This window comes from Spinacia oleracea, chromosome 6 (assembly GCF_020520425.1).
Source record: "Spinacia oleracea cultivar Varoflay chromosome 6, BTI_SOV_V1, whole genome shotgun sequence".
Classification (NCBI taxonomy): Eukaryota; Viridiplantae; Streptophyta; class Magnoliopsida; order Caryophyllales; family Amaranthaceae; genus Spinacia; species Spinacia oleracea.
The window spans coordinates 47,406,596-47,433,418 of record NC_079492.1 but is presented as its reverse complement, the minus strand read 5'-3'; the positions used below and the strand labels follow the sequence as shown (position 1 = coordinate 47,433,418).

The 26,823-nt window shown below is 41.4% G+C and overlaps 1 protein-coding gene and 1 non-coding gene across 3 annotated transcripts; both read left to right on the top strand.

Annotated features, from left to right (window-relative positions):
* Positions 1 to 9,636: 9,636 nt before the first annotated feature.
* LOC130464460 (small nucleolar RNA R71) lies at positions 9,637 to 9,743 on the top strand. The gene has a single exon (XR_008924871.1). It is a non-coding gene; the product is annotated as a small nucleolar RNA R71 (small nucleolar RNA).
* A 7,523-nt stretch (positions 9,744 to 17,266) lies between these two features.
* LOC110795672 (TATA-binding protein-associated factor BTAF1) lies at positions 17,267 to 26,823 on the top strand. 2 transcript variants are annotated; one of them, XM_056830861.1, is made up of 6 exons: positions 17,267 to 23,644; positions 23,908 to 23,987; positions 24,716 to 24,815; positions 25,072 to 25,152; positions 25,952 to 26,464; positions 26,580 to 26,823. In XM_056830861.1, exon 1 carries the CDS (start codon positions 17,478 to 17,480, stop codon positions 23,607 to 23,609), a length of 6,132 nt encoding a protein of 2,043 aa, XP_056686839.1. In that variant the 5' UTR covers positions 17,267 to 17,477; the 3' UTR covers positions 23,610 to 23,644; positions 23,908 to 23,987; positions 24,716 to 24,815; positions 25,072 to 25,152; positions 25,952 to 26,464; positions 26,580 to 26,823. The 2 variants fall into 2 exon arrangements, with proteins under 2 accessions (XP_056686839.1, XP_021856382.1); XM_022000690.2 differs by having other exon boundaries at positions 25,856 to 26,464.

Sequence of the window (26,823 nt, the reverse complement as noted above, 5' to 3'; positions counted from 1 at the left end):
AGCAAAAGAAATGAATGAAATAAAGAACAATACCTAATTGAAGAACAATGGAATAATAAAGTTTGAACTTTTGATTGGAAATAAAACCAAGTGTTTAGGACAAATTAGAGAGAAAACTAAGCTTAGGAAAATAAACTAAGTGTTTGATACTAGAAAATAAAGTGCCTACTAAAAATAAAAGGGCTAGTATTTATAGTTTGCCCAAAATACAAGCCAAAAAAACGAAAAGAAAACACGCGCTTAAGCAGCAGGGGTTGGCGTCGCCCGATCGGGCGGCCCTCCGCCCGATCGGGCGAAGTACTCGATAGTCGGCCTGATCGGGCCAAAATCCGCCCGATCGGGCGGATTGCGGACTTCTCACATCAACTTCCGGATGACCGCCCGATCCGGATCGGGCGAGCTGCGCCCGATCGGGCACGCGTTGATGAGTTTAATTTCCTTCAATTCCGCCCGATGGTTGCATTTTGCCCTCAGCTTCCAGGGCGATTTGCAATCTTCAATATAACTCGCCCATATCACTGAGTCTAACTCTCGGGGCTCGACCATAAGCATCCAAGGCTCTCGAAAGTCGACGATGGAGGTCCCGAACTTCCTCGGGCTCATATAGTGGCCTAGATCAACATGAAACGGGTCTAAAAAGACCAATTTCTCATAATCAAACCTGAAACTCAAGGCACACTCAATAACACACATTAGTACTAGAAACGGCTCCTAAGAGCACGTTTGACACATAAAAAGTACTAAGGGACGGGGGTGAAACACTATATAAAACGCACATATCAAACCTCCCCAAGCTAGATCCTTGCTTGTCCCTAAGCAAGGAAATCATCGATGAACACAAGACCAACTTCACCCCCAACATATTTCAAAACGAAAACATAGTCCAAAGTAAAATCCAACAAGCATGCATCAATGTCAACCAATCAAATCCATTCAATCGCTAATCCTCCTTAACAATCGTCACGCAAAGCGAACCACAAATGCACATTGGAATTCAAGACTAGTGCTCACACACTCGTCACTCATTTATGTGGCGGATAAAAGATGTACTCGTTCTCTCCCCTCCCAACATATAAGTGAACAATGCCCTCCCAAACTCACAACACTCGTGTGTCTAGAAAAACATACACTCAGCCTAGTAGTCGACTCGGAATGTGTCATGTCATAACTTGCATTGATAAACAACTATTTTCACATAAGTACGACTCTAGGCACAAAGGTCGGAAGGTCTTCAAAGCTTGTAATGTTAGGCTTAGGTAAGGGTGCGGTAAATTTGGATATAATGTGAGCTTAAAGCCCTTGGCTTTGGGGAGCATGAATCCTAAATACAACCACGATCGAACAATATAATGATCACAACTCTCCCACTCAACACATGATGAAACAACAAACACCAACACCATACTTTCTTGACTTTTTTTCACAATTATAATCAATCATCACAAGGGTATGAAATTACAAAACTTGATTGGAACAAATACTTTGAACTCTTTTTTTTTCGAGAGTAATAGATTTTTCTCTTTCTTTTCTTTTTCAATCTCTCTTCCTTTTTTTTTTCTTTTTGAAACCTTCACACAATTTATTTATTTTTCATTATTCTCATCTCTTTCATTTTTCAACTCATTTGTTTTTTTCAACAACTATCATGATGAGAGAAACTCCCTTTTTCAATACTCAATATGCTCAAAATGTACCACGCTACAACTCCCTCACCTCAATACTATTAGCTCCCCCCAAGCTAGGCTTGGGACTAGTAACCAATGGGGCTTTCATGGGCTTGTAATATGGTTAGTCACCGAATAAAGGGCACAAGCACAACATGGGTAGAAAAAGAGGGAACAAAATATCTAAATTCATCTTAAGGCTACCTAAATAGAAAATTGCCTTCGTCTTCCACAATGTGCATGTATATGAGTCATAAAACACTACTAACAGTTGCAAACCAATACTCAAAATCAATGACACACCAGGAAGCTATCACACATCCTAACCAAGTCAACTAGTCAAGCACCAAGTCCACAAATAGTTAGTCGGAGTTGACTCATGTTAAGGCATCAAAGCAATCGAATATCAAATCATGGCCGACACATCTACATTGCCCATCATCAATACCAAGAATCAAAACAATTTTCGTTCAAGGGGCACAGGGAAGCATGATATTGTATTCATCGGAACGTATTTTTGTATTATTTTTTATTTTCAAAGCAATAAACTACCCTAGAAAGCAATAAACACACCAAAATAACACACAACAATAAGTAAATGCTGAAATAAAAGAAAAAAAACATACCTAATATGTACAGGTAATGTGAAACCCCCCCCCCCCCCCAAACCAAATCAGACAATGTCCTCATTGGCTCAAGGGGTACCGAACCATCATCATCATCAACACCATCATTGATGGCCTTGGCCATCATCACCATCAACACCATCGCCTCTGCCACCATGCCCGATAGGATCCGCTCCAAACCCTTCGTACTGGGTAGGTGTGAAGGTGCCCATAGAACCAGGAGCTCCATATCCCTCCGCGGGATAGGTAAACCAGGAAGGGTGCTCATAATCTGGGGCAATGTAGCCCTGCCTGGCATACTGATCGTAGAACGTGAACATGGTCCTCTGGTGATCAGCTGTGAACTCATGGAAACTGAGCTCAAGTCTGCTCAACCGCTCATGAATGGACCCCTGCTCCTCCCCTAATGTCGGGCCACCCTGAGACCTCCCCTCATCCCCTCGACGCCCCCTCCTAAAGTAGGTGCGAGGCTCTGGCTGGTACTGGTGGGGCTCTGGCTGTGGGTCAGGCTGGGGCTAGGGGTCAGGTTGTTGCTCTTGCTCATATCCAACATATAAGTAATGAGCCTGACCGGATCTGAAACTAGTGCGGCCTTGAGGGTCAGGCAAGGTGAAAAGCCTCTGCCCCTCAAACATCCAATACATGGCTCCCGGCCTAAACAACCCGTGCTCACCTTGTAGTCGGCGGAGTCCAGCAAAGTAGGCCAAGTCAAGTAGGTTGCTACCCAGAACTGGAGTCTGGTTAGCCTCAGTGAAGTTAACCGTGGTCATGGCTATGTGGGTGATCAACCCACCAATGGTAATGCGAGGATTATGGGTGGTGGTGGCTATGGAATAGAATTGAGAGGCCATATGGTGGGCAAGGTTCATTTTATAACTATTCTCCCCTTCTAAAACAAAGCCACCCAGAATCTCAAGCTCTGTGATCCTGATGTTTTGAGTCTCCTCCCTCCCAAAAATCCTAAACCCCAGAAACTTGTAGAAGACAATAGGGACCGGGTGTTGTATCTTGGAAGCATGCAAATGTTGCATACTCCCGGGATTGGCATTACCCGTAAGCTTTCCCCACATTTCACAGTTATTATGGGCTCCCCCAGGTTTCCTAATATGGGCGGTGGACAACCCAAAAATGTTACCAAAATCAGCTAAACTCATAGTAACAGTTCGGTTCATCAAACGAAATTGAACCGATGACACAGTTCGATAACCATCTTTACGCAAGTTGAAAGAGCTCAAAAATTCCAAAGTTAACCGTCTAAATGTAAGACGCAGCATGCTATGCATATTTCTCATTCCAACACCAATAAAGACCCGTTTGACATCTCTTTCAATACCCATTTCATGTAAAGATTTTTGACAGATAAAGCGAGTAGGGATTACCTCCCTCTGTTTGAGGTGGATGAAACGTGCTCGTTGCTCCTCCGAAACGAAAATAATATCCGGAAAATCCCGGTCGGGCTCAAATTGGGGCAGTGGAGGTGGTGGTGTCGGCTCCCGAGGTCGGCTCGTTGAAGCTTCATGCTGATTCCTTGGTACCCTTGTGCAATTCCTCTTTGGTCGGTTTGCCATGGATGAAAATCTGAATTTTTTTTTTGAGGTTTTTAAGCTTTTTGGGTGAATTTGGGGGTTTTGTGGAGATTGGAGTAAACTGAAATCGGTTGGGTATAGGTTGTAGAGGATGGTGAGAGGATGATTTTGGTGAAAAGATTGGTGAATTTGGTGGAGATTTGAGGGAGATATGGTGGTTGGAAGTTTTTGGAGGTTGGGGTTTAATGGAGTAAGAGAGAGAAAGTTAGGTTGAAGATGAAGAGGAGAATGAGGTTTTGGGCATCCCGTGTTTCTTTAATCGCTGAAATCTCATTTCGCCCGATCGGGCGATTTGCGATCTTTTTCTTTTGATCCGTGCGCGCCCGATCGAGCGCACCTCGCCCGATCCGGATCGGGCAAACTGCGATACCTCTATTTGTTGACCTTTTTCAACCCAGAAATCACCCTTGACTTTGCAATGACGTCATCAGCAACCGCCCGATCGGGCGGATCTTCGCCCGATCGGGCATTTTACTCGCCAAATCCGCCCGATCGGGCGGATCTTCGCCCGTTTCGGGCATTCCACTCGACAAACCCGCCCGATCGGGCATCCTTCGCCCGGTCGGGCAAAAACAAACTTCTTTAATGATGTCGACACGCGCACCTCACCCGATCCGAATCGGGCGGTCTGCAGTATGCTCCGTTTCAGCCTTAACTTCACTTTTTCGAGCTTGGAACTTTAGGCCTGCACACTATTAAACACCCAAACAGCGTAATTTCCTCTTCTCACCTCTCTAACACCAAAAACAATACTTAAACACACTTAGGTATGGGGAAATACTAACTAAACACACACAATAGAATCAAAAATCAAGATTATACTACTAAAGCGATAAAATACGGGTTGCCTCCCGCAAAGCGCTGGTTTATTTTCTAGGTCCCGCTCGACCTCGTTACCTCGAATATGCAACTCATAGGGCGGAAGGATTGAGGTGCTGAACCTCAACCACTCCTACAGTAGCCCCCTCGTGGTACAACTTCAGACGTTACCCATTCACTTTAAAGCGCTCACCACTGGTGTTCTCTACCTCAACTGACCCAAACTTGCTTACCATAGTCACGGTGAACGGCCCAGACCACCTAGAATTAAGTTTCCCAGGAAACAACTTAAGCCTAGAGTTGAACAGCAGAACCTTGTCGCCCACCGCGAACTCCCTATGTAGAATGTGGTTGTCGTGCCACTTCTTGGTCTTTTCCTTATAAATCCGGGCACTATCGTAGGCTTGTAGTCGGAATTCATCTAACTCACCCAATTGAAGTAACCGCTTTTCACCGGCTGATTTTGCATCCATGTTGAGCTGTTTGATTGCCCAATAAGCCTTGTGCTCCATTTCTACTGGTAAATGACACGCCTTGCCATACACCAACCGATACGGGGAGGTACCAATAGGTGTCTTAAAGGCGGTTCTATATGCCCATAGAGTATCATCTAGCTTATCTCTCCAATCCTTCCTAGACTTTGCCACCACTTTCTCAAGAATAGATTTGATCTCCCGGTTAGAGACCTCAACTTGCCCACTCGTCTGAGGGTGATAGGCTAGCCCGGTGCGGTGATAAATCCCATACTTGCGCAGGAGCGCATCCAGATGTTTCTCATGAAAGTGTGACCCTCCATCACTAATCAAAGCTCGCGGAACCCCAAATCTTGGAAAGATAACCTTCTTGAACAGAGAAATGACCGTCTTGGCATCATTAGTAGGTGAGGCAACGGCTTCCACCCACTTGGACACATAATCTACAGCAACAAGGATATACAGATTACCCTTGGAGGATGGGAATGGTCCCATGTAGTCAATTCCCCACACATCGAAAACCTCAACCTCAAGAATCCTGTTCTGTGGCATCTCATACCTCCTCGAAATAGTGCCGGCCCTCTGGCACGCATCATAAGCCATAATAAAAGCCTGTGCATCCTTGAACATAGTAGGCCAGTAAAAACCACATTGTGACAATTTAGCGTTAGTCTTTGCCGGTCCATGGTGACCACCATAAGGTGAAGAATGACACCTACTGATAATACCTTGGACTTCCCATTCCAGAACACAACGCTTGTACAACCCTTCAGCAGTCTCACGAAACAAATAAGGGTCATCCCAAAAATAGAACCGAACATCATGTAGGAATTTCTTCTTCTGTTGATATGTAAGATCGGCCGGAAGAATACCCCCTACAATGTAGTTAGCAAAATCTGCGAACCATGGTGACTGACTGGCAAGTGCAAGTAAGTGATCATCCGGAAATGAATCATCAATCGGTGTAGACACTTTACCGTCATCATATCTCAATCTAGATAGGTGATCTGCAACAACATTCTCAACCCCTTTTTTATCGCGAATCTCCAGATCAAACTCCTGTAGCAGTAGTATCCATCGAATAAGCCTGGGCTTGGCTTCTTTCTTTGAGAGCAGATACTTAAGAGCCGCATGTTCAGTATAGACTATCACCTTGGACCCAATCAGATAGGTGCGAAACTTGTCCAAGGCATAGACTATGGCTAGAAGCTCCTTCTCAGTAGTAGCATAATTAACTTGAGCTTCATCTAAGGTCTTACTTGCATAGTAAATGGCATGCAAAACCTTTTCCTTTCTCTGACCCAAAACAGCCCCAACTGCATAATCGCTTGCATCACACATTATCTCGAACGGAAGATCCCATTCGGGCGAACGAATGATGGGAGCCGAAATCAGTGCCTGTTTAGTCCTGTCAAAGGCCTCAAGACAAGCATCAGTAAACACAAACGGGGCATCCTTGAGGAGGAGCTGGGTAAGTGGTTTAACAATTTTAGAAAAATCCTTGATAAAGCGGCGATAAAACCCCGCATGACCAAGAAAACTTCTAACACCCTTCACATTAACTGGAGGGGGCAATTGTTCAATCACTTGGACCTTAGATCGATCCACCTGAATGCCTTTATCAGATATCAAATGTCCCAAGACCACCCCTTCAGTAACCATGAAATGACACTTTTCCCAGTTTAAGACTAAATTACACTCTTCACATCTTTTCAGAACTTTAGTCAGATTTAGCAAGCAAGAATCAAAAGAAGTGTCATAGACACTAAAATCATCCATAAACACTTCCATGATAGACTCAATAAAATCAGAAAAGATACTCATCATGCAACGTTGGAAAGTAGCGGGTGCATTACACAAACCAAAACGCATCCTACGATATGCAAAGGTACCATAGGGACAGGTGAAGGTGGTCTTTTCCTGGTCGTCTGGATGTATGGGAATTTGAAAGAAACCAGAATAACCATCCAGATAACAGAAAAACTTGTGACAGGCTAGCCTTTCTAACATTTGATCAATGAAGGGAAGGGGAAAATGGTCCTTTTTAGTAGCAACATTAAGACGCCTATAATCAATGCACATGCGCCAACCTGTGACTACCCTAGTTGGTATCAACTCATTTTTTTCATTTCTCACCACAGTTGTCCCCCCTTTCTTAGACACTACCTGAACAGGACTCACCCACTTAGAATCAGACACAGCATATACAATACCCGCATCAAGCAATTTCATAACTTCAGCTTTTACAACATCTTGCATGACAGGGTTCAAACGACGCTGGGGTTGGATGCATGGTTTATGATTTTCATCTAGATGTATCCTATGCATACAAAAGTCAGGGCTAATACCCATTAAATCATCAATACTGTACCCAATGGCCTTTTTGTGCCTTTTCAACACAATAAGAAGTTGGGATAACTGGTCTGCATCAAGTGCAGTATTGACGATCACAAGGCAAAGTTGTTCATCATCTAAAAACGCATATTTAAGGTTAGCAGGAAGAGGCTTAAGTTCGGGTTTCTTTACCTCTTTAACAGGACAAACCGGCCGAACTAACCTCTTCAATTTGGTGCTCTCCGGCTCAGATTCTCCACCATTAAGAGCCAACTTCAGAGCATCCACTTCAGCACTCCAAGAACTGCTATCACCTGCAGAAGACTCACAACAAAGCAGTGCCTCCAAGGGATCTCTTTCGAGAACTTGGGAGACGTTATCACGGGTAATAAAATCAACTACATCTATACGATAGCATTGTTCTTCCTCTAGCATGGGACTTTTTAAGGCACTATTCAGATTAAAAGTCACCTTATCATCCCCAACAGACAAAGTCAATTTCTCACTTTTAACATCAATGACCGCCCCCGCCGTGTGAAGGAAGGGTCTACCTAAGATTATGGGAATTTGAGAATCCTCCTGCATGTCTAGTACTACAAAGTCTACAGGTATATAGAATTTACCTACTCTAACAGGGACGTCCTCTAAAACACCTAAGGGGTATTTGACAGAACGGTCGGCCATTTGTAGAGTGACATTAGTAACCTTAAGCTCACCCATATTCAGTTTAGTACAGACAGACAAAGGCATGACTGACACACTAGAACCTAAATCACATAAAGCTTTATCAATAAATACAGTGCCAATGTTACATGGGATGGAAAAACTCCCGGGGTCTTTAAGTTTAGGTGGAGACTTGTTTTGCAAATAAGCACTACATTCTTCAGTAAAAGCTACAGTCTCTACCTCACAAAAAGCACGTTTCCTGGTCAAAATATCTTTCATGAATTTAGCATAAGCAGGAACTTGTAAAATTAATTCAGTAAAGGGAACCGTTACCTGCAAATTTTTTACCACTTCCAAGAATCTGCCAAACTGCTTGTCTAGCTTATTCTTGAGTTGCCGGTTTGGGAAGGGAAGTGCAATAGGTGGTACTTGAATATCTGTCCCCTTCTTAACCTCAGTTGTAGCCTGATTCTCATTGACTACCTTTTCAGCTTCCTTACCATCCATAACTATCTTTGGGATTTCCTCACTGACCAGACCACTAGCAGACACCTCAGAATCAACCTCAACCGGCATAGAAGGACCATCATAATCCCTACCACTCCTCAATGTAATTGCATTAGAAGTCTCCCTATTTTCGGGCTGTGAAGGAAATTGGCATGGTGGCCTCCCTGCAATAGTAGTAGCCATATGTGCCAATTGTGTATCAATGATCTTGTTGTGAGCAGTAAGAGCATCGATCTTTGCATCCTTTTCACTTAGAGATTTTTGCATTTGAAGCATCATGTTTCTCATCTCTACTAGCATAGGGTCAGGCTGTGTGGCTTGAGGTTGTGGTGGTGGAGGTGATGTGTGTTGTCTAGGGAACCTAGGTGGTCCACTAGACTGTTGGTTGTAGTTGTTCCGTGATTGGTAGGATTGTTGATGTGGGGGTTGGTATGGTTGTTGTGGTGGATGTTGGACTTGGTGAGGGTTCTGGATATTGTTGCTCCTGTAGGATAGTAGAGGGTTGTTTTTGTAGCCCTCATTGTAAGAGTTGGAGAATGGGTTATTTTGTTTTTAGGATTGAAATATGTTACATTGTTCAACAGAGCTCCTACATTCCTGTGCATAATGACCAGACATTCCACAACTTTCACAAACAGTAGCAGGTTGGGCACTCATAGCAGCTACACTAGCAGGTTGGGCAGATTGAGCATTGGCTGCTTGCATATTATCAAACTTATAGTGTAAAGCAGTCAATTAGGCAGTTAATTGTTCAATAGAATTTAAATCATGCTTACCACCCCTATTAGATAGACCTCTAGGATTCCCATACTGGGCATTGTGAATGGCTATCTCCTCAATCACCTCCATAGCTCTAGGCACCTCAAGTTGCATGAACCTCCCACTGGCAGCCGAATCTAACAAACATCTAGACTCATTGCCCAGACCATCATAAAACTGCTGAATCAAGAACCAATCTTCCAAACCATGGTGCGGGCACTCTCTTTGAAAATCCTTGAATCTCTCCCATACCTCGAACAAACTCTCATCTGCTTGTTGTGAGATACCTAATATCTGACCCCTCAGACGAGCCGTTTTCTCAGGTGGAAAATATTTAACATAAAAAGCAAGAGCCAAGGACTCCCAATTAGTGATTTTCAAAGCCGCCCGATTCAACCCATTAATCCACAGTTTAGCTTTCCCACTCAAAGAGAACGGGAAAAGTATCTCCATAGTCTGCTCCGGAGTCAATCCCTTTTGCTTGATGGTGGAACAATATTGGATGAAGGACTGTATGTGAAGATTCGGATCTTCACCTGGTTCCCCACCGTACTGGCGTCTCTCAATCATGTTAATCAATGCAGGCTCAATCTTGAAGGTCTCAGCTGCAATAGAAGGCATGATCGCCTTTGGTAGCACGGACATACTTGACTTAGAATAGTCTGTAAGCCGTGGGGTAGGTGGCGGTAGTAGAGTTTCGTCACCCATCTCTATCTCTGAAACTGAATCTGTATCTGAAGGAAAAAGATCGCCAATATTATGATCAGAATCAGAGTAATTCCCACACTGTGCAATGAAAGTTCTTCGTCTACGAAAGGTTCTTTCGGGCTCAGGATCGAATGGAGTAAGATTACTAGTACCTACGGTCCTGGGCATAGACAAAGACTACAAAACAATGTGAGATCCAGTCTCAAGGAACGTGAGATCCGGTCTCAAGGAACGTGAGTTCCTTGAGTAGTAACAAACAATAATCTAGGATAAGCAATCAACAACAGAAAATAAAACCGTCTCCCCGGCAACGGCGCCAAAATTTGACAGGCTAAAGTCGTATCACCTAATCAAAAATAACCTAAGGTCCACTAGCTAGGTAGCAAGGGAAGTCAGGATCGAATCCACAGGGAGATAGGCGTTCTTTCTACTATTAATTAATTAAACTAAACTATTGGGAACAAGATTTGGTTGATTGTTTGTAAACTAAGACTACGAACGATAATTAAATAAGTATGAATCAATATATTAAGGAAATCTATGGCATAGGTTCACCAGCAATTAACAATCAAGGTCAATGAACAATCACGATAATCAACAAAGTAATTAATTAGACTAGCATGCTCTCTCGAATCGATACTAGTCATAGACTTAAAATTAACGGGCTCTCGCTACGTATTAATTAATCCCAATTCTACCTATTGACACAAGCCTAAACATCAAATTGCATCTCTCGAATCTTAACTTGATATTGCATAACTACGCAATTAAACCTACGCAAATCTAATTGAATAGTGGAATAAACCAATCAATAGGAATTAATCACAATGCCAACAATCACAATTATTCAATATCCCATCATATTAATTCATGGATCCCCAACCCTAGAAATTAAACTACTCAAGCATGTTGATAATAAACAAAGCAATTAGCATAATTGAAAACATAATTAAAGCAAAAGAAATGAATGAAATAAAGAACAATACCTAATTGAAGAACAATGGAATAATAAAGTTTGAACTTTTGATTGGAAATAAAACTAAGTGTTTGGGACAAATTAGAGAGAAAACTAAGCTTAGGAAAATAAACTAAGTGTTTGATACTAGAAAATAAAGTGTCTACTAAAAATAAAAGGACTAGTATTTATAGTTTGCCCAAAATACAAGCCAAAAAAACGGAAAGAAAACACGCGCATAAGCAGCAGGGGTTGGCGTCGCCCGATCGGGCGGCGCTCCGCCCGATCGGGCGAAGTACTCGATAGTCGGCCCGATCGGGCCAAAATCCGCCCGATCGGGCGGATTGCGAACTTCTCACATAACCTTCCGGATGACCGCTTGATCCGGACCGGGCGAGCTGCGCCCGATCGGGCGCACGTTGATGAGTTTAATTTGCTTCAATTCCGCCCGATGGTTGCATTTCACCCTCAGCTTCCAGGGCGATTTGCAATCTTCAATATAACTCGCCCATATCACTGAGTCTAACTCTCGGGGATCAACCATAAGCATCCAAGGCTCCCGAAAGTCGACGATGGAGGTCCCGAACTTCCTCGGGCTCATATAGTGGCCTAGATCAACATGAAACGGGTCTAAAAAGACCAATTTCTCATAATCAAACCTGAAACTCAAGGCACACTCAATAACACACATTAGTACTAGAAACGGCTCCTAAGAGCACGTTTGACACATAAAAAGTACTAAGGGGCGGGGGTGAAACACTATATAAAACGCACATATCACTAACCAAGGTTCATCCGCTCGGATATTCAGCAAACTCTTGCCCAGATCCTTGAATCACAAGAGTTTGGAAACCTTAGCATCGGTAATTTCCTGAGGGCAACCGAATTTCATCCGCTTGGATAAACGAGTAGGTTCTTGGATGTATCTACGGATCACAAGAATCTTGGAAAAAAATTAAACATCGGCATCGCCTTCAAAAATCCGAAAGTAAAATCCGAAGGAAAAATCCGAAGGACAAATTAGAAGGGAAAATCCGAAGGGAAAATCCGAAGGTAAAATCCGAAGGACAAATTCGAAGGAAAAATCTGAGCCAAGGTATAAAGTCCAAGTTGAAATCGACTTTCACTTGGACGTGATCAAAATCAAAACCCAACCTATTTTTCAAATAGAATTGGGTCTGGGGGGCATGTTGTTTGGGTGCTAAAATGGGCATACCATTTTATGCTCAAAAGCCAATATGTAGACGCCTACATTTGTCCCTAGGCCCGACACGGTGTGTTCGATGATGAAACTAAACATCGCTTGACTATGCTTTCCTAAACATGCAGTGAACGATCCAAACTGACTAACAATCCCGTAAGCCACATTTCCATTTTTAGAAGCTACTATTTATAGTAACTTCCATACCTGAACGTTACCCAGAATAGCAGCCATGTAAGATAAAATATCTAGTGTTCGGATCGCTTTACGATTCATCATTAGGTAAGGACTAAGAGTTGCAGTCCAACTCATGCTCCTAAAGGTTAGAAAACGTGATAAGATTCGGTGAAAACCGCCAAGACTGGTACAAGTGAAGTAAAACACCAGCGCTGGAAAATTCCAGCGCTGGCAGGGTAAGCGTCACAAATTTCCAGCGCTTAAACCACCAGCGCTGATTAATTTCAGCGCTACAGTTTGATTCTAATATAATCACGCAAGAAGATAGAATTATCCAGCTGACATATAAAGCAGATTTGGCGCTCAGAATGCCTGCGCTAGAAATAACCAGCGCTCCTGATCCAAGCGCTGGAATTTTCTAACGCTCAGCTGATCTGAGTGCAAAAATTCTCTTTCCGAAATTTATCTTATTCTGGCCTATTTTGCTATAAATAGGGCCTTTGAAAACCGGAAAAGGACACAAAAATTCCAACTCTAAACCCTTAAGCTTGAGTATTGACAGAATCTTTCTAAGTCTCGATTTGTGTGTCTGCCGTATTTAACACATTGTTAAGCAGACCCTGCCCACACGACCGCCTGATCGTTGAATCCTGTCGAAGTGCTGCAGAAACCTAAACACAATCCTAAGCCCCAAAATACTCAAAACTCAGGAAGAATCTTGTCCTGTAGTTAGTCAGTCGGAAAGTTCGAAAGCCAAACGGAAAGCAAGTAAAGTCAAGTGGTAGGTGTTCTTGAGAACCGCAGTAAAGCCTACGCTTTGCTGTAACGTGAATTATCTTTTTATTGCTTTCCCCACCATATAAATCTGCTAACTTTAATTTATTATATTGTTCACGCCTAAATCAGTTAATACTTGGACAAACCGATTTATTGTTAAGCCCCTTTAATCAATCTAAATCAGCTTTTGACGTTTGTTTAGTAAATACATGTGCATTAAAATCAATCAAGAGTAGTAATGTAGCATAATGCATGTCCCATCATCGTCACAATTGAACTAGTAAGGACCGCCCCGCGTGGCTAATGCTGGGCACTCCCCGTATTAGTAAACATCCCCCGAACTCTCAATCTCTGCTCCGCTGGATGTTACGTTGAGGGATCTCCACGCCAAGGATCACAAGGGAATCTATGGCCGTCGTGAATCACACATGTTTGCACTCTAGGCATGTCACGATAACCGGGTTTTGTCAGTTTTTTTAAACTGAATGACGACTCTTAAAGACTAGTAAAAAGAGGCTAACGCCCACAGTTAGTCCCTGTTTACTTAATATGCTTGCCACATCCAGAAGAGGGAAAAATCGACACCCTCATACATTAAAACCCACTCAAGCCAAATATCACTCATAAGGCCTCAAAGGCCCAATAGAGAACTATATATACCCCTCAAGGGGCAAGGTAAAAGGGGCATTCTCTAACCCTAGAGAAGCCACCCTACTCTCTCTCTCCCCAAAATACTCTCAATTTATACATAAATTGTATTGAATTGAGCGTAGGAGGCTCCGCCTTGGGGACCCCCCTAGCCCGGATTTCATCTTGCAGGCACCGTACGCGGCCGAATCTCAAGACACCAACGACGCTCATACCATAGTTTTAACCCCGAAACAAACTCTTAGATCAAGACTTCATTATTTGGCTTTCAATTATATTTAACTAATCCCTCAAGCTCAAAAATAGTTACCTTGTAATTTGACATGAACGTATACGTGATACTCCCTTTGTTTCTTTCTAATCGTAACACTTCAACTTTAACGATTGTTATTGTATGTCGTTGACATTAATGTTTTTAATTATCGGTTAGTATTATTTTCATTTACTTATAAAAAACTTCTCACACTTCGAAGAGTTGGAGCTTATCTCTCTACAACAACCTTCAATCAAAAATGAAAATCTAGTTCTTTTCGATACTAGAGCATTGATTGGCATTTTCCTTCACAAGATAATCGGTTATGTCCTTGTAAAAAGAAAAGAGCGCAAGTCCCTCCCCTCCCACTTTACTCCCCACCCACCAAATTCAATCAGCATTTTGTAGAGCTGGCAATGAGTTGGGTTGGGTCGAAATCAGATCGACCCATTTATAAACGGGTTGAGATTTTCCCAACCGAACTCGACTTGTTTAATTAAACGGTTTGAGGTTTTCAACCCAACCCAACCCAACTATAAACTGGTTGACCTGAAGTTGACCCGTTAAATTTTTTTTCCATTTTAAGTGTAAATTGACTTGACTATAGAATTGCGAGGTGATTTTTTTGTGGCATATCTCATAGAAAAAAGTAACATTTCAATATGTATTTGACATGAATCAAAACATCAAATAATTATTCAATGTTGAAGGAAAAATGAGAAATAAAATCTTTCAAGTAACATTCTACAAATCTATATTACATACTTGCTTGAACTTAAACGGGTTAGGCGGGTTGTTTTCGGGTTGAAAATTTCAACCTGACCCAACCCATTTAATTAAACAGGTTGGGTTAGGTTTACCCATTTAATTAAACGGGTTGAAAATCTTTACCCAACCCTTTATTGTCGGGTTGGGTTCGGGTTGGGTTGGTGGGTTGGGCCAATTTTTGCCAGATTTAGTATTTTGGCTGGGGGCTGGCAACCCAAACTTGTGGCACGCCGTTTAAGGACCAAGTTACTAAAATTTTACTTTAATAATTCTTAGGTACATCGGAGTACACTTTAGATGAGCTCGTTTTACTTCTCATGTTATGAGGTTTTTGTCTCCTCGCACTTACATAACTTCAAAAGCAGATCAAGTCTTTATTAATAAGTAGATTTGGCAGAAGTTAATCGACCAACACCTACTGGATAATCAAACCAAACCTGTAAAAGACATGGCTAAAAATCGACCAACTTCCTGTACTTGACCACAAACACAACCAAACGACTTAGAACTTAAAAATCATTTAAGGGAGTGTTTTCTTTACCTCAAACTCATGAACTTAGTTAAACTTATTGGATTTAATTGAAATTTATTGACTTGTAATTCCTTATTGCAATAGAGTACAGTTTTAGATAATAAACTTATATGGGCCTAATTGAAACTCATTGTAACTTAATAAACCTAGTTGGGACTTATACGAACTTACCGTACTTGAAACGTATTATGTTTTTTAAGGTGAAGATAATGCACCCTTAATTCATATCAGAACAGAACGACACATTAGTTATTAGTAGTTGACCCTAAATTTGAACTAGTTCATTGATCTTTATCCGAACTGGACTGAAGGTCGTAATTTTTGAAAATTCGAGAAACAAAGACCAGGCTAGTTATGCTTAGGCCGAACCTTAACTGCGCCAAAAAAAAAATTGATCTGAAACCCAGATTGGACGGAAAAAAAATTGTACAAAATAAGGACCAGACTGATTTGGATCGGATGTATACTTATTTCTATTTTTATCTACAGAACATAATAAAAAAGAGGAGAAAATGAATATAAAAACTTATTGTTCAACGCCTTTGTTTAATATAAAAAAAAGGTCCAACAATTTAGAAAACTTCCTAACACCAGTCTAAAACCGAATTTTAAAGGATTTGGACCGGATCAAATATCTAAAAATAATAGTTTTTGACCCAAAGACCGAACCAGGTGCCTTAAATCCGACTTATTCCAGTCCGGACTGGTTTGTGCACTCCCCCCAATTCGAACTACATGATGATGTGAAGTTTTCGAAGTGGAAATCCAATCCAATCAAAAACATTACTTCGTGATAGGGGTGCAAACGAGCCGAGCCAAGCCGAGTACTACCTTGTTGATGTTCATTTAACTTATACGAGCTCGTGCCCGAGCTTTCAACCGAGCTCAAAAATCTATTCAAGCTCGGTTCGTTTAAGATATTTTGTGTTGCGAACTGTTCGTGAATGGCTCATTTATTAGTCGAACTGAGTTTATAAACGAGCTTTTTTCATGAACGAGTTTTCTTAAACGAGTTTAGAGTTTAACCACTTGAAAATCTCACAAGTTTAATCATATCTAATAATAAAGATTAAAGTACATTACTTTATTTGATAAACAAACTAATAATTTAAATTAACAATCCTGAATAACATTATAAAAAATTAAATTATGTCCTACAAAATATTCAGCTCCTCAAGCGACATCATAGTTCCTGAATAACTCTATTTAAAAATATTTTTATTCTATTATAGATGTCAAAAGTCAAAAACATGATTTTATCTATACTTTAAAAACGTGTATATGGTACATATGATACCTATGATACATAACATAACTAGACGAGCTTGTTCACGAACTTAAATGAACGAGCTTACATTAATAAACGAGTTGTTCGTGAACTTAAATGAACGAGCATACCTATGTTCATGTTCAAGCTCGTTTATTAAGAGAGATTCAAAAGTTGTTCAAACTCGACTCGTTTAATAAATGAACGAACATGAACGAGCTCGAACCCGAGTAGTTTATTGACCGGCTCAGCTCATTTGCACCAAGACACCCTTTTACCAAAACGGCAAAATGTACCACATATTTGTCTAGAGCCCTTTTGGGTCAAGCCCATATGAAGTGAGTACATAACATTTAACAGTATAACCCAAGCCCAAATTATATCTTCTTTTTTTTTTGACGGGAGGCCCAAATTACATTAACAAACAAATTTTCTCCATTAATCCATTATCCACATTATCATAAATTATTAATTAATTTAATTAATATTTTATTTTTGGGGGTGGGGTGCCCCCTCCTTTGGGGTTTGTATTTCGTAAATCCGATTGACAACAGAAAATGAGGATTCATAGCTCTCTTCTTCCTTCAAACCCTCTCCTCTCTCTCTATATATACTCTCCAATGTCGCATTTTCCGGCTATCTTTTTCTATCTTCAGATCCCTAATTTCACCTTCTTAAACCCTAGATTTCTTCCCCTTTTAGGGTTTCCTTATAATCTCAATCTCATTGTCTCTCTCCTCGGATTAACTGTAATGTCATGGCGCAGCAGGCTCCGCCACCGCAATCTCAGCCACAGCAACAACCGCAACCACAACAGTCCTCTTCGCGGCTCAATCGCCTCCTTACTCTGCTCGACACCGGGTCGACTCAGCAGACTCGATTCGCGGCAGCTAGGCAAATCGGGGACATCGCTAGGTCTTACCCTCAGGAGCTGAATCCGTTGCTGCGGAAGGTGTCGCAGTATCTCAGGAGTCGTAATTGGGACACGCGTGTGGCTGCTGCCAAGGCGATTGGGTCCATTGCTGAGAATTCGAAGCGGGTTTCGATTGAACAGCTTGTTGGTATCGCGGCGAGGAAGGTTTCCGAGGCCGGGCTCGGGTGTCCGGAGCTGAAGCCGAAGAATGAGGCAAGTATTTCGTCGTTTCGTAGTTTTGATATTAATAAAGTATTGGAATTTGGGATTTTATTGGCTTCTGGGGGGCAAGAATATGATGTAAATGATGATAATAATGCTAAGAATTCCAAAGAACGATTGGCTAGGCAAAAGAAGAATCTACGTAGGAGACTGGGGCTTGATATGTGTGAACAGTTTATGGATGTGAGTGATATGATTAGGGATGAGGATCTTGTGATGTTTCCTATGGAATCCTCAAAAAGCTCCAGTGATTATAGTAGGAAAAGAGGCGGGTATCGTGCGTTTCGGTCTCAGAGGCCGAGTGCGAGAGAATTGAACCTTTTGAAGCGGAAAGCAAAGGTTAATTCGAATGATGTACGGTGTGGGGTTACTGTAGGTGCGCAGAAGGTGGTGGTTGCTTCGGCTGGTGGTTCTGAGCCGTTTGTAGGAGGTGGTGGTACAGGTAAAGGCTTGGTCGAGTCGGCTACTGATGAGGATAGTGTGGAACAAGAGGAAGATGGGTATTGGCAGTTTCATGGGTATGTTGAACAGCTTCTTGTTGATATGTTTGATCCTGTTTGGGAGGTTCGTCATGGGAGCATTATGGCCTTGAGGGAAATTTTGACATATCAGGGTGCTTATGCTGGCGTGTCTATGAACGACCCAAGCTCTCGCGGTGGTCAGGGAACGGAAAGTGCGAATGAGAAAGCGAATTTGCCCGTGAAAAGGGAGAGGGAAATAGACTTAAATTTGGAAGTTTCAGAAGATGGTTCTATGGAGAGTTTTAAAAGGGTGAAGCATGAAGGCATTGAACCATCTTCTGTGCAAATGTCTGTGAAGGCCGAGCAAAATGGAGAAAATGCTTCTAGCCCTTTTGTATCTGAAGTTAATATTGGTTCTGTAATAATGAAGTCTGAACCTGATGCTTTAGAGGCCAGAAGTGTTAGTGATGGTGCTGATTCCCTGATGTTAGGGTCAGTTGACACTGCAGAGGAGAAGGGCATTGCGGGAAAGGTAGACATGATGGATAATCTTAGCGGGAATCTTGAGCTGATCAACTTGGTTGGATCAGCTAGGAACTCGTGGCTTAAAAATTGCGAATTTCTGCAAGACTGTGCTATATGCTTCCTTTGCGTGCTGTCTCTGGATCGTTTTGGAGATTATGTCTCAGATCAAGTTGTTGCTCCTGTGAGAGAAACATGTGCTCAAGCGTTAGGGGCTGTGCTCAAATACATGGCTCCTGAATTGGTGCGCGAAACTATGAACATTTTATTGCAAATGCAGGAGAGACCGGAATGGGAAATTCGTCATGGCAGCCTGTTGGGAATTAAATATCTGATTGCTGTACGGAAAGAGATGATGTCTGATTTGCTTGGATTTGTACTACCTGCTTGTAAGTGTGGCCTGGAGGACCCCGATGATGATGTCAGAGCAGTTGCTGCTGATGCTCTTATACCTGCTGCATCTTCTATAGTTGCTAACATGAACCAGCTGTTGCATCCTATCGTAATGCTGTTATGGGATATTTTGCTTGATTTAGATGATCTTAGCCCGTCTACCAGTAGTGTCATGAATCTTCTGGCAGAAATTTATACTCATGCAGGGTTGACTGGAAATATGCTTGACACATTGACCTTGCAGGGGCCTCAGGAACTTGATCTCAATGAAGATTTGTCTTACATTGATGAGTTGGAGTTACCAGCATCAAACGAAAATCCTTATATGCTATCAGCTCTGGCTCCACGGTTATGGCCATTTATGAGACACAGTATTTCATCGGTTCGTTATTCGGCCATCAGAACGCTGGAAAGGCTGCTTGAAGCTCGATATAAAAGACACATTACTGAGCCATCTGCTGGTTCTTTCTGGCCTTCCTCAATTTTGGGCGATACCCTTCAAATTGTCTTCCAGAATTTGCTGCTGGAATCAAATGAAGATATTTTATTGTGCAGTGAGAGGGTGTGGAAGCTATTGCTTCATTGCCCTGTTATGGATCTTGTGACTGCTGCAAAATCCCATATTACCTCTTGGTTGGAGTTAGCTACTACACCTTATGGCTCCGAATTGAATATCTCAAAGATGTTCTGGCCTGTTGCCCCACCTCAGAAGAGAAAATTTGTAACTGCTGCAAAAATGCGGGCTGCAAAGATGGACAATTATGCTGGCCGAAGTGGTAATGTAGGGGCTGCAAAAGGGACTATTCTAGAAGACTGTGTCGATGCTTCTGGTTCCTCTCTAAAGATAGTTGTTGGTGCCGATTCAGAGAAGTCTGTAACTCGCACGCGAGTAGTGGCAGCAGCAGCTCTGGGTGTTCTTGCTTCAAAGTGGCCAGAGTCATCAATAAACCATATAACTGATCCACTGTGGAAAGATATTTCCTCTTTATCAGGTGTCCAGCGGCAGATATCTTCGATGGTTCTGATTTCCTGGTTCAAGGAAGTTAAAAATGGGGAAATTTCACCAGCACAGGGAGTTAATTCTGCTCTTTTTGAACAATTTAAGAATTGGTTGTTGGATTTGTTGGCCTGTACTGATCCTTCTTTGCCAACAAAAGATTCATCTTTACCTTATGCTGAGCTGTCAAGAACATACTCCAAGATGCACAGTGAAGCCAGTCACTTGCTTCATGTTGTTGAATCCTGTGGAATGTTGAAGGATCTTTTGTTGACTACTAATATTGACCTTGGTAACTTGGGGATGGATGACGCAGTGGACTTCGCTCTGAAAGTTGTGCTGCCTAGCTATGACAGCTCGGTAGATAGTCCTGCAGAAAAGCTTATTTTAGATGATGTGGAGTCCTCAAAACAGCGATTACTGACAACTACTGGGTATTTGAAGTGTGTACAAAGCAATCTGCATGTTACTGTTTCTTCTTTAATGGCTGCTGCAATTGTATGGATTTCAAATCTTCCTAAAAGGCTTAATCCAATTATTTTACCCCTAATGGCTTCTCTTAAAAGAGAACAAGAGGAAATACTGCAACAGAAGGCCGCCGAGGCTCTTGCTGAGCTTATTGATGATTGCATTGCACGTAAACCCAGTCCAAATGAAAAATTGGTCAAGAATCTTTGTAGTTTAACCTGCTTAGATCCCTCTGAGACACCTCAAGTAGGAATCATAACATCAATGGAAGTTATTGAAGAGCAGGAACTCCTTCTATGTAGAAGCATGAGTGTAAATCAGAGGTCTAGGGGCCGTTCTGCACCTAGTGGTGAAGATAGATCAAAGGTTGAAGGTTTCATCAGCAGACGAGGAGCTGAACTTGCCCTTAAGCACTTGTGTAAAAAATTTGGGGCTTCTTTGTTTGACAAAATTCCCAAGTTATGGGAATGTCTATCAGAAGTTCTTAAGCCCGTTGATCTGCAAGGGGAAGTTCCTGCTGAAGAGAAAAAGATTACAGTAGCAATTGAATCTGTTAAGGATCCTCAACTTTTGATAAACAACATACAGTTGGTGCGCTCAATTGCCCCTTTGCTAGATGATGCATTAAAGCAAAAACTGCTCACTCTCCTCCCGTGCATTTTCAGATGTGTTAGTCATTCACATGTTGCTGTTAGATTAGCTGCTTCCAGATGTATTACTACAATGGCAAAGTCCGTGATAGTAAGTGTGATGGCGTCTGTGGTTGAGAATGCCGTGCCTATGTTAGGTGATACAGCATCTGTTCCTGCAAGACAAGGAGCCGGTATGCTTATTGGTCTGCTAGTCCAAGGACTAGGGATGGAACTGGTCCCATATGCCCCCTTGTTAGTTGTCCCTCTTCTTAGGTGCATGAGTGATTCTGATGCTTCTGTGAGGCAGAGTGTGACACGAAGTTTTGCTGCACTGGTGCCTCTTCTTCCTTTGGCACGTGGCCTTCCTCCGCCTACTGGAATCAATGAAAGCCTGTTACGCGACAAAGAGGACGCAAAGTTCTTGGAGCAGCTACTTGATAACTCTAGCATCGATGACTATAAACTTTTTACTGAGTTAAAGGTTACCTTAAGGAGATACCAACAGGAAGGCATCAATTGGCTAGCTTTCCTTCGGCGTTTTAAATTGCATGGCATCTTATGTGATGATATGGGGCTTGGTAAAACCCTTCAAGCCTCTGCAATTGTTGCATCAGATGTAGCCGAACATCGCGTGATAAATAACGGCAAAGAGCAGCCTCCTTCATTAATTGTTTGCCCGTCAACCCTTGTTGGTCATTGGGCGTATGAGATAGAGAAGTTTATCGATCCTTCTGTTGTCAGTACTCTTCAGTATGTTGGCTCTGCTGAGGAACGAATTTCCATTAGAAGTCTCTTCAACAAGCATAATGTCATTATAACTTCATATGATGTTGTGCGTAAAGATGTAGATTTTTTTGGGCAGCTTTGGTGGAATTATTGCATCTTGGATGAGGGGCATGTTATAAAAAATGCCAGGTCTAAAATTACTGCTGCTGTGAAACAGTTGAAAGCCCAAAACCGTCTTATACTCAGTGGGACTCCAATCCAAAATAACATTCTGGATTTGTGGTCCCTTTTTGATTTTTTGATGCCTGGTTTTCTTGGATCAGATAGACAATTTCAAGCTACATATGGAAAGCCTCTGTTAGCTGCGAGAGATCCGAAATGTTCTGCCAAGGATGCTGAAGCAGGCGCTTTAGCTATGGAAGCACTGCACAAGCAGGTCATGCCATTCTTGCTCCGACGAACAAAAGACGAAGTCCTATCTGATCTTCCAGAGAAAATCATACAGGACAGATATTGTGACCTCAGCCCTGTTCAGTTGAAACTTTATGAGCAGTTTTCAGGCTCTCATGCTAAAAAGGAAATTTCAAGTATAGTCAATCTGGATGACTCCAAAGAGACTAAAGATGAAAAAGTTGCACCTAAAGCATCATCACATATCTTCCAGGCACTACAGTACCTGCTCAAACTTTGCAGTCATCCGCTGTTAGTAGCTAGTGTGGAAGCTGTTGATTCACTGAGATATATCTTGTCAGATCTCCTCCCTGGAAATTCTGATATTATTTCTGAACTACATAAAATTCACCACTCTCCTAAATTGATTGCTCTTCAGGAGATATTGGAAGAGTGTGGCATAGGTGTGGATACATCAAACTCTGAGAGCATGATTAATTTTGGTCAGCATAGAGTTCTGATATTTGCTCAGCACAAGGCTTTGTTGGACATAATAGAAAGAGATTTGTTCCGTGCCCATATGAGGAATGTGGCGTATTTGCGCTTGGATGGATCTGTTCATACAGAAAAGCGTTTTGATATAGTCAAAGCTTTCAATTCTGATCCTACCATTGATGTATTGCTGCTTACAACACATGTCGGTGGGCTTGGTTTGAATTTGACATCAGCTGACACTCTTATCTTTATGGAGCATGATTGGAATCCGATGCGAGATCTCCAGGCAATGGATAGAGCACACAGGCTTGGTCAAAAGAAAGTAGTCAATGTCCATCGTCTCATCATGCGGGGAACTCTGGAAGAGAAAGTTATGAGCCTTCAAAAATTCAAAGTTTCAGTTGCTAATTCTGTTATCAATTCAGATAATGCCAGCTTGAAAACGATGAACACAGATCAGCTCCTAGACCTTTTCACACCTGCTGAGAACTCCAGAAAGGGAGGCTTTAAAATGAAGAACTCTGATGGCAATTCAAATGAAAATAAAAAAGCGTCTGGAAGCGGTAAAGGATTGAAAGCCATTCTTAATGGTCTTGAAGACCTCTGGGATCAATCACAATACACTGAAGAATACAATCTTGACCAGTTTCTGTCAAAGCTCAATGGTTGAGCATCGAAGCTGGTGGAAATTTGTGTATATTTCTTGTAAGTTCTGTAAATCTAAATTTTGACAATGTGTCCTTTGATTAACATTTGCATGTGAAATTGAGACAGCTGGATAAGCATCTTCTTGGTAGTTCAGAAGAACTTTTTTACTTATATCCTTGACATTAAGCATTTGGTTTCAAGAATATGTGACTGTGATTAGTATCAGATCTGCAAGCACAATGAATAGGAATATAGAACATCGACATGCTACTAACTACGCATAACTATGTCACACACTAAGGGTTCTCTTTTTCTGACAGGTATACTAAATGTCAAAGCAGCTCCATATTCATAAAGTTTCCTTGTCCATACGAGATATTTTTGGCTGTCAGCTTTGCTGGTATGTTGCTTTTAATGTTTATCTGTTCAATTGTTGCTTTTAATGTTTATCTGTTCAATTGCCGGTTTCTGACTGGAGTCACTGGATGGATGAGGGATTGAGGGCTTTTTGTTTAAATTTTTTGCCCATTCATAAGAACGATTTAACAGCAATTAATGCTTTATCACTAGAGTGGGTTGACAGAAGTTCACTACACATTGGAATTGTAAAAGAAAACATTATATACAGAGTAATGCATTTAATTACGGAATTCTCATTGTTTTAGGTTAGCAAGATTTATGGATTTGGTGATTGTTGCATTGGTTTTGTAGAATGATAGACAACATTTCATTAGCACTTTTAAGTGGCAAATTATACCCCACTAGTATTTTCATGCAACGAGCATTACAAAACAAACCCAAAAAATGAGTGAGGCTAAAGGAGCAAGTAATTTGAAATGAAGATTGTAGGAGTTCTCCAGTTTGATAACAATTAACCATCAGATTTTCTGATGGTGTTTACCACCAAAAGTGTATTATTTATCTAACATATGATTTTCTAATGTTCTTTATCACCAGTACAATTGTTCATGTTAAAACGGCAGCACCAAAATTTCTAAATATGTTATTTCTGTATTTCACGTGTATTTAGAGGAAGTTGGGGACAGTAAATTGAGACGTGTTCTACAGGTTTTAAAATCTTTCAATACTTCTTATGGGTAAACGTGCTATTACATTCTCATGGTGCAGGAATAGCGCATTTTACAAGGCCAGGGTCTGTAGATGATTCGGGAAGAGCAAGATCGGGGATTTGTCAGAGGAGGGCTGATTTTTCTGTTGCTCTTTCAAGGTATATAATGTGTCTCTGCTGGGAGCTCAGACTTAAATGGTTGACTTCGACAGTTTGACCTATGTTGTTAATTTTAATGGCTAGAAGATTTGTTTGAGTTCGTGAAATAACTCTTGTTGTCTATCCCTTTGCCCTTCGGCCCTGTTTCTTTCTATGCCCTCTATCCAAGCTGCTTGTGTACACAAATACATGATAATTCACTAACAAGTGGTTGCTCTTTCTTCTGTGCCTGCTGAAAATTGGTTTCTCTTTTCAGTACACCTGCTCGGGAAAAATTATGTTGATTGAGGGTAAAAAATGTCGGATAAAGAGCCTGGGGAAGCCACTACCTTTTCAGGTAGGCACCTTTCTATTCATGTTTACTTTTGTTTTCAATATTTTTCAGCCTGGTTGTTAGTTATCCGTTGTTAGAAAATGAGGGAATGAAATGAAGAGAGTTGTCTCCCCCTTCGGGCTAGGCATGCTGGGTAATTTTTATTTATCAAACAGGAAGGCTTAAAGGTAACCTTTAGAGTATTCTGTGAAACCAGATCTGGTCATCTGATGGGAACTTTATCGTTTCCGTAGAGTTATTGTGAAACCTGATCTGTCCTACTTATGTACAAGTTCCCAGCCTTTCGACTTTCTAATATGAGATCTCCAAACGTTCCGTACTTTTATGTTATTATGTAGAGACTAATGTTAATGAGTTCCAAGTTTAACTGCTCTTCAAGTGGGGGAGGTTGTGAGGTGACTGCTTCAAAACCCAAGTATTGTTGGGCAAGAATGACACTTGACATGGGAAAAGTGATGATGTAGACGTATAACTAACTGGCCATAATGCTTTGAAGTTTGAAATTCATTTATGTTCACATATGCACTTTTACTCTAGTAGACGAATTGAATATGAAGCTGCATATATGGTTTTATGTGTTATTTTCCGTGCTTATTTGTGTATGTATTTATTTCTTTTTAGTTATTTCGGAGAAGAGGTGGGGCCAAAAATATAGCATTTTGTTTTTATCTTTTCTAAATGCCACTTACTTCATTTCTGTTATCAGGTTTGGTTCTTTTGGAAAGATTGTCTCTTCTCTGCTTGAGAGGAGGACCAGTTGACGGGCAGTTTTCTGACTATTTCTGTAAAAATTATCATCCAGATCAACATTCAACTCGACAAGTGTTGTCGAAATCATCAAAATCTGTTGAAAATCAATATAATCCTTGTTTTTGGATCTGAAGTACATGATCAACATGCAACTGAAGTCTTTGAACTTGGTATTTGGTGAAGAAAGTAGATGCCTGAGCATTATTCCATTTATTTAATCATGCCAAAGCATAGCTGGCTTCCTAGAGAAATGTTGGATGTGATGTGTATCTCTGTATTACATATGAAGTATATTAGAGAGATATGAATTGAGTCCTCCACATTTCTTCTTCCCTGTGATCGTATACAGTCTCGTGGCATCTGCAACTGAAGCATTTGTGGGGTCAGAATCTAAGTCATCTGTTATTTAAGCCGAAGCATTTGTGGGGTCAGAATCAATAAGCATTTGTTGTTTATCTAGCAATTTGCGTGAACTTGCAAATTGAATCCCTTATGATTCTATTTTTCTTGGAGATTGACTCATCCTGAAGATAACGGTCTGCATGGCAGCACTACTTCGAAAAATGTGGGTACACATTGCTCAAGCTGTTGAATTTGTAGATTTTCTTTTGGATCGAGTATTAGTTTTGCTAAACAAGTCAATAAGTGGTTGTGAAGCTTATACTTCAAGTCTTTTGTAGGTAGCAGCAGGAGAAGAGGACAAGCTGCATATTCGGCTGAGGAGAACCCATCAATATGGTAAATGGTAATGCAGGTTTTAACTCTGGACCTTGACATCATGGAATTACTTGACTGTATTTTGTAACTTCGTAAAATTCGTTATTTTTTGTCAAGAGAACTCACAAAATGTGATGTTTAGGGAGTTTTGTTGAGGTATTTAAGAAAGCAATTGTTGAAGTTATATAAAAAATTCTTCTGCATTCA

Bases quoted from the DNA above. Each gene is read 5' to 3' on its own strand.
- LOC110795672 (XM_056830861.1), top strand. From the start codon at position 17,478: ATGGCGCAGCAGGCTCCGCCACCGCAATCTCAGCCACAGCAACAACCG.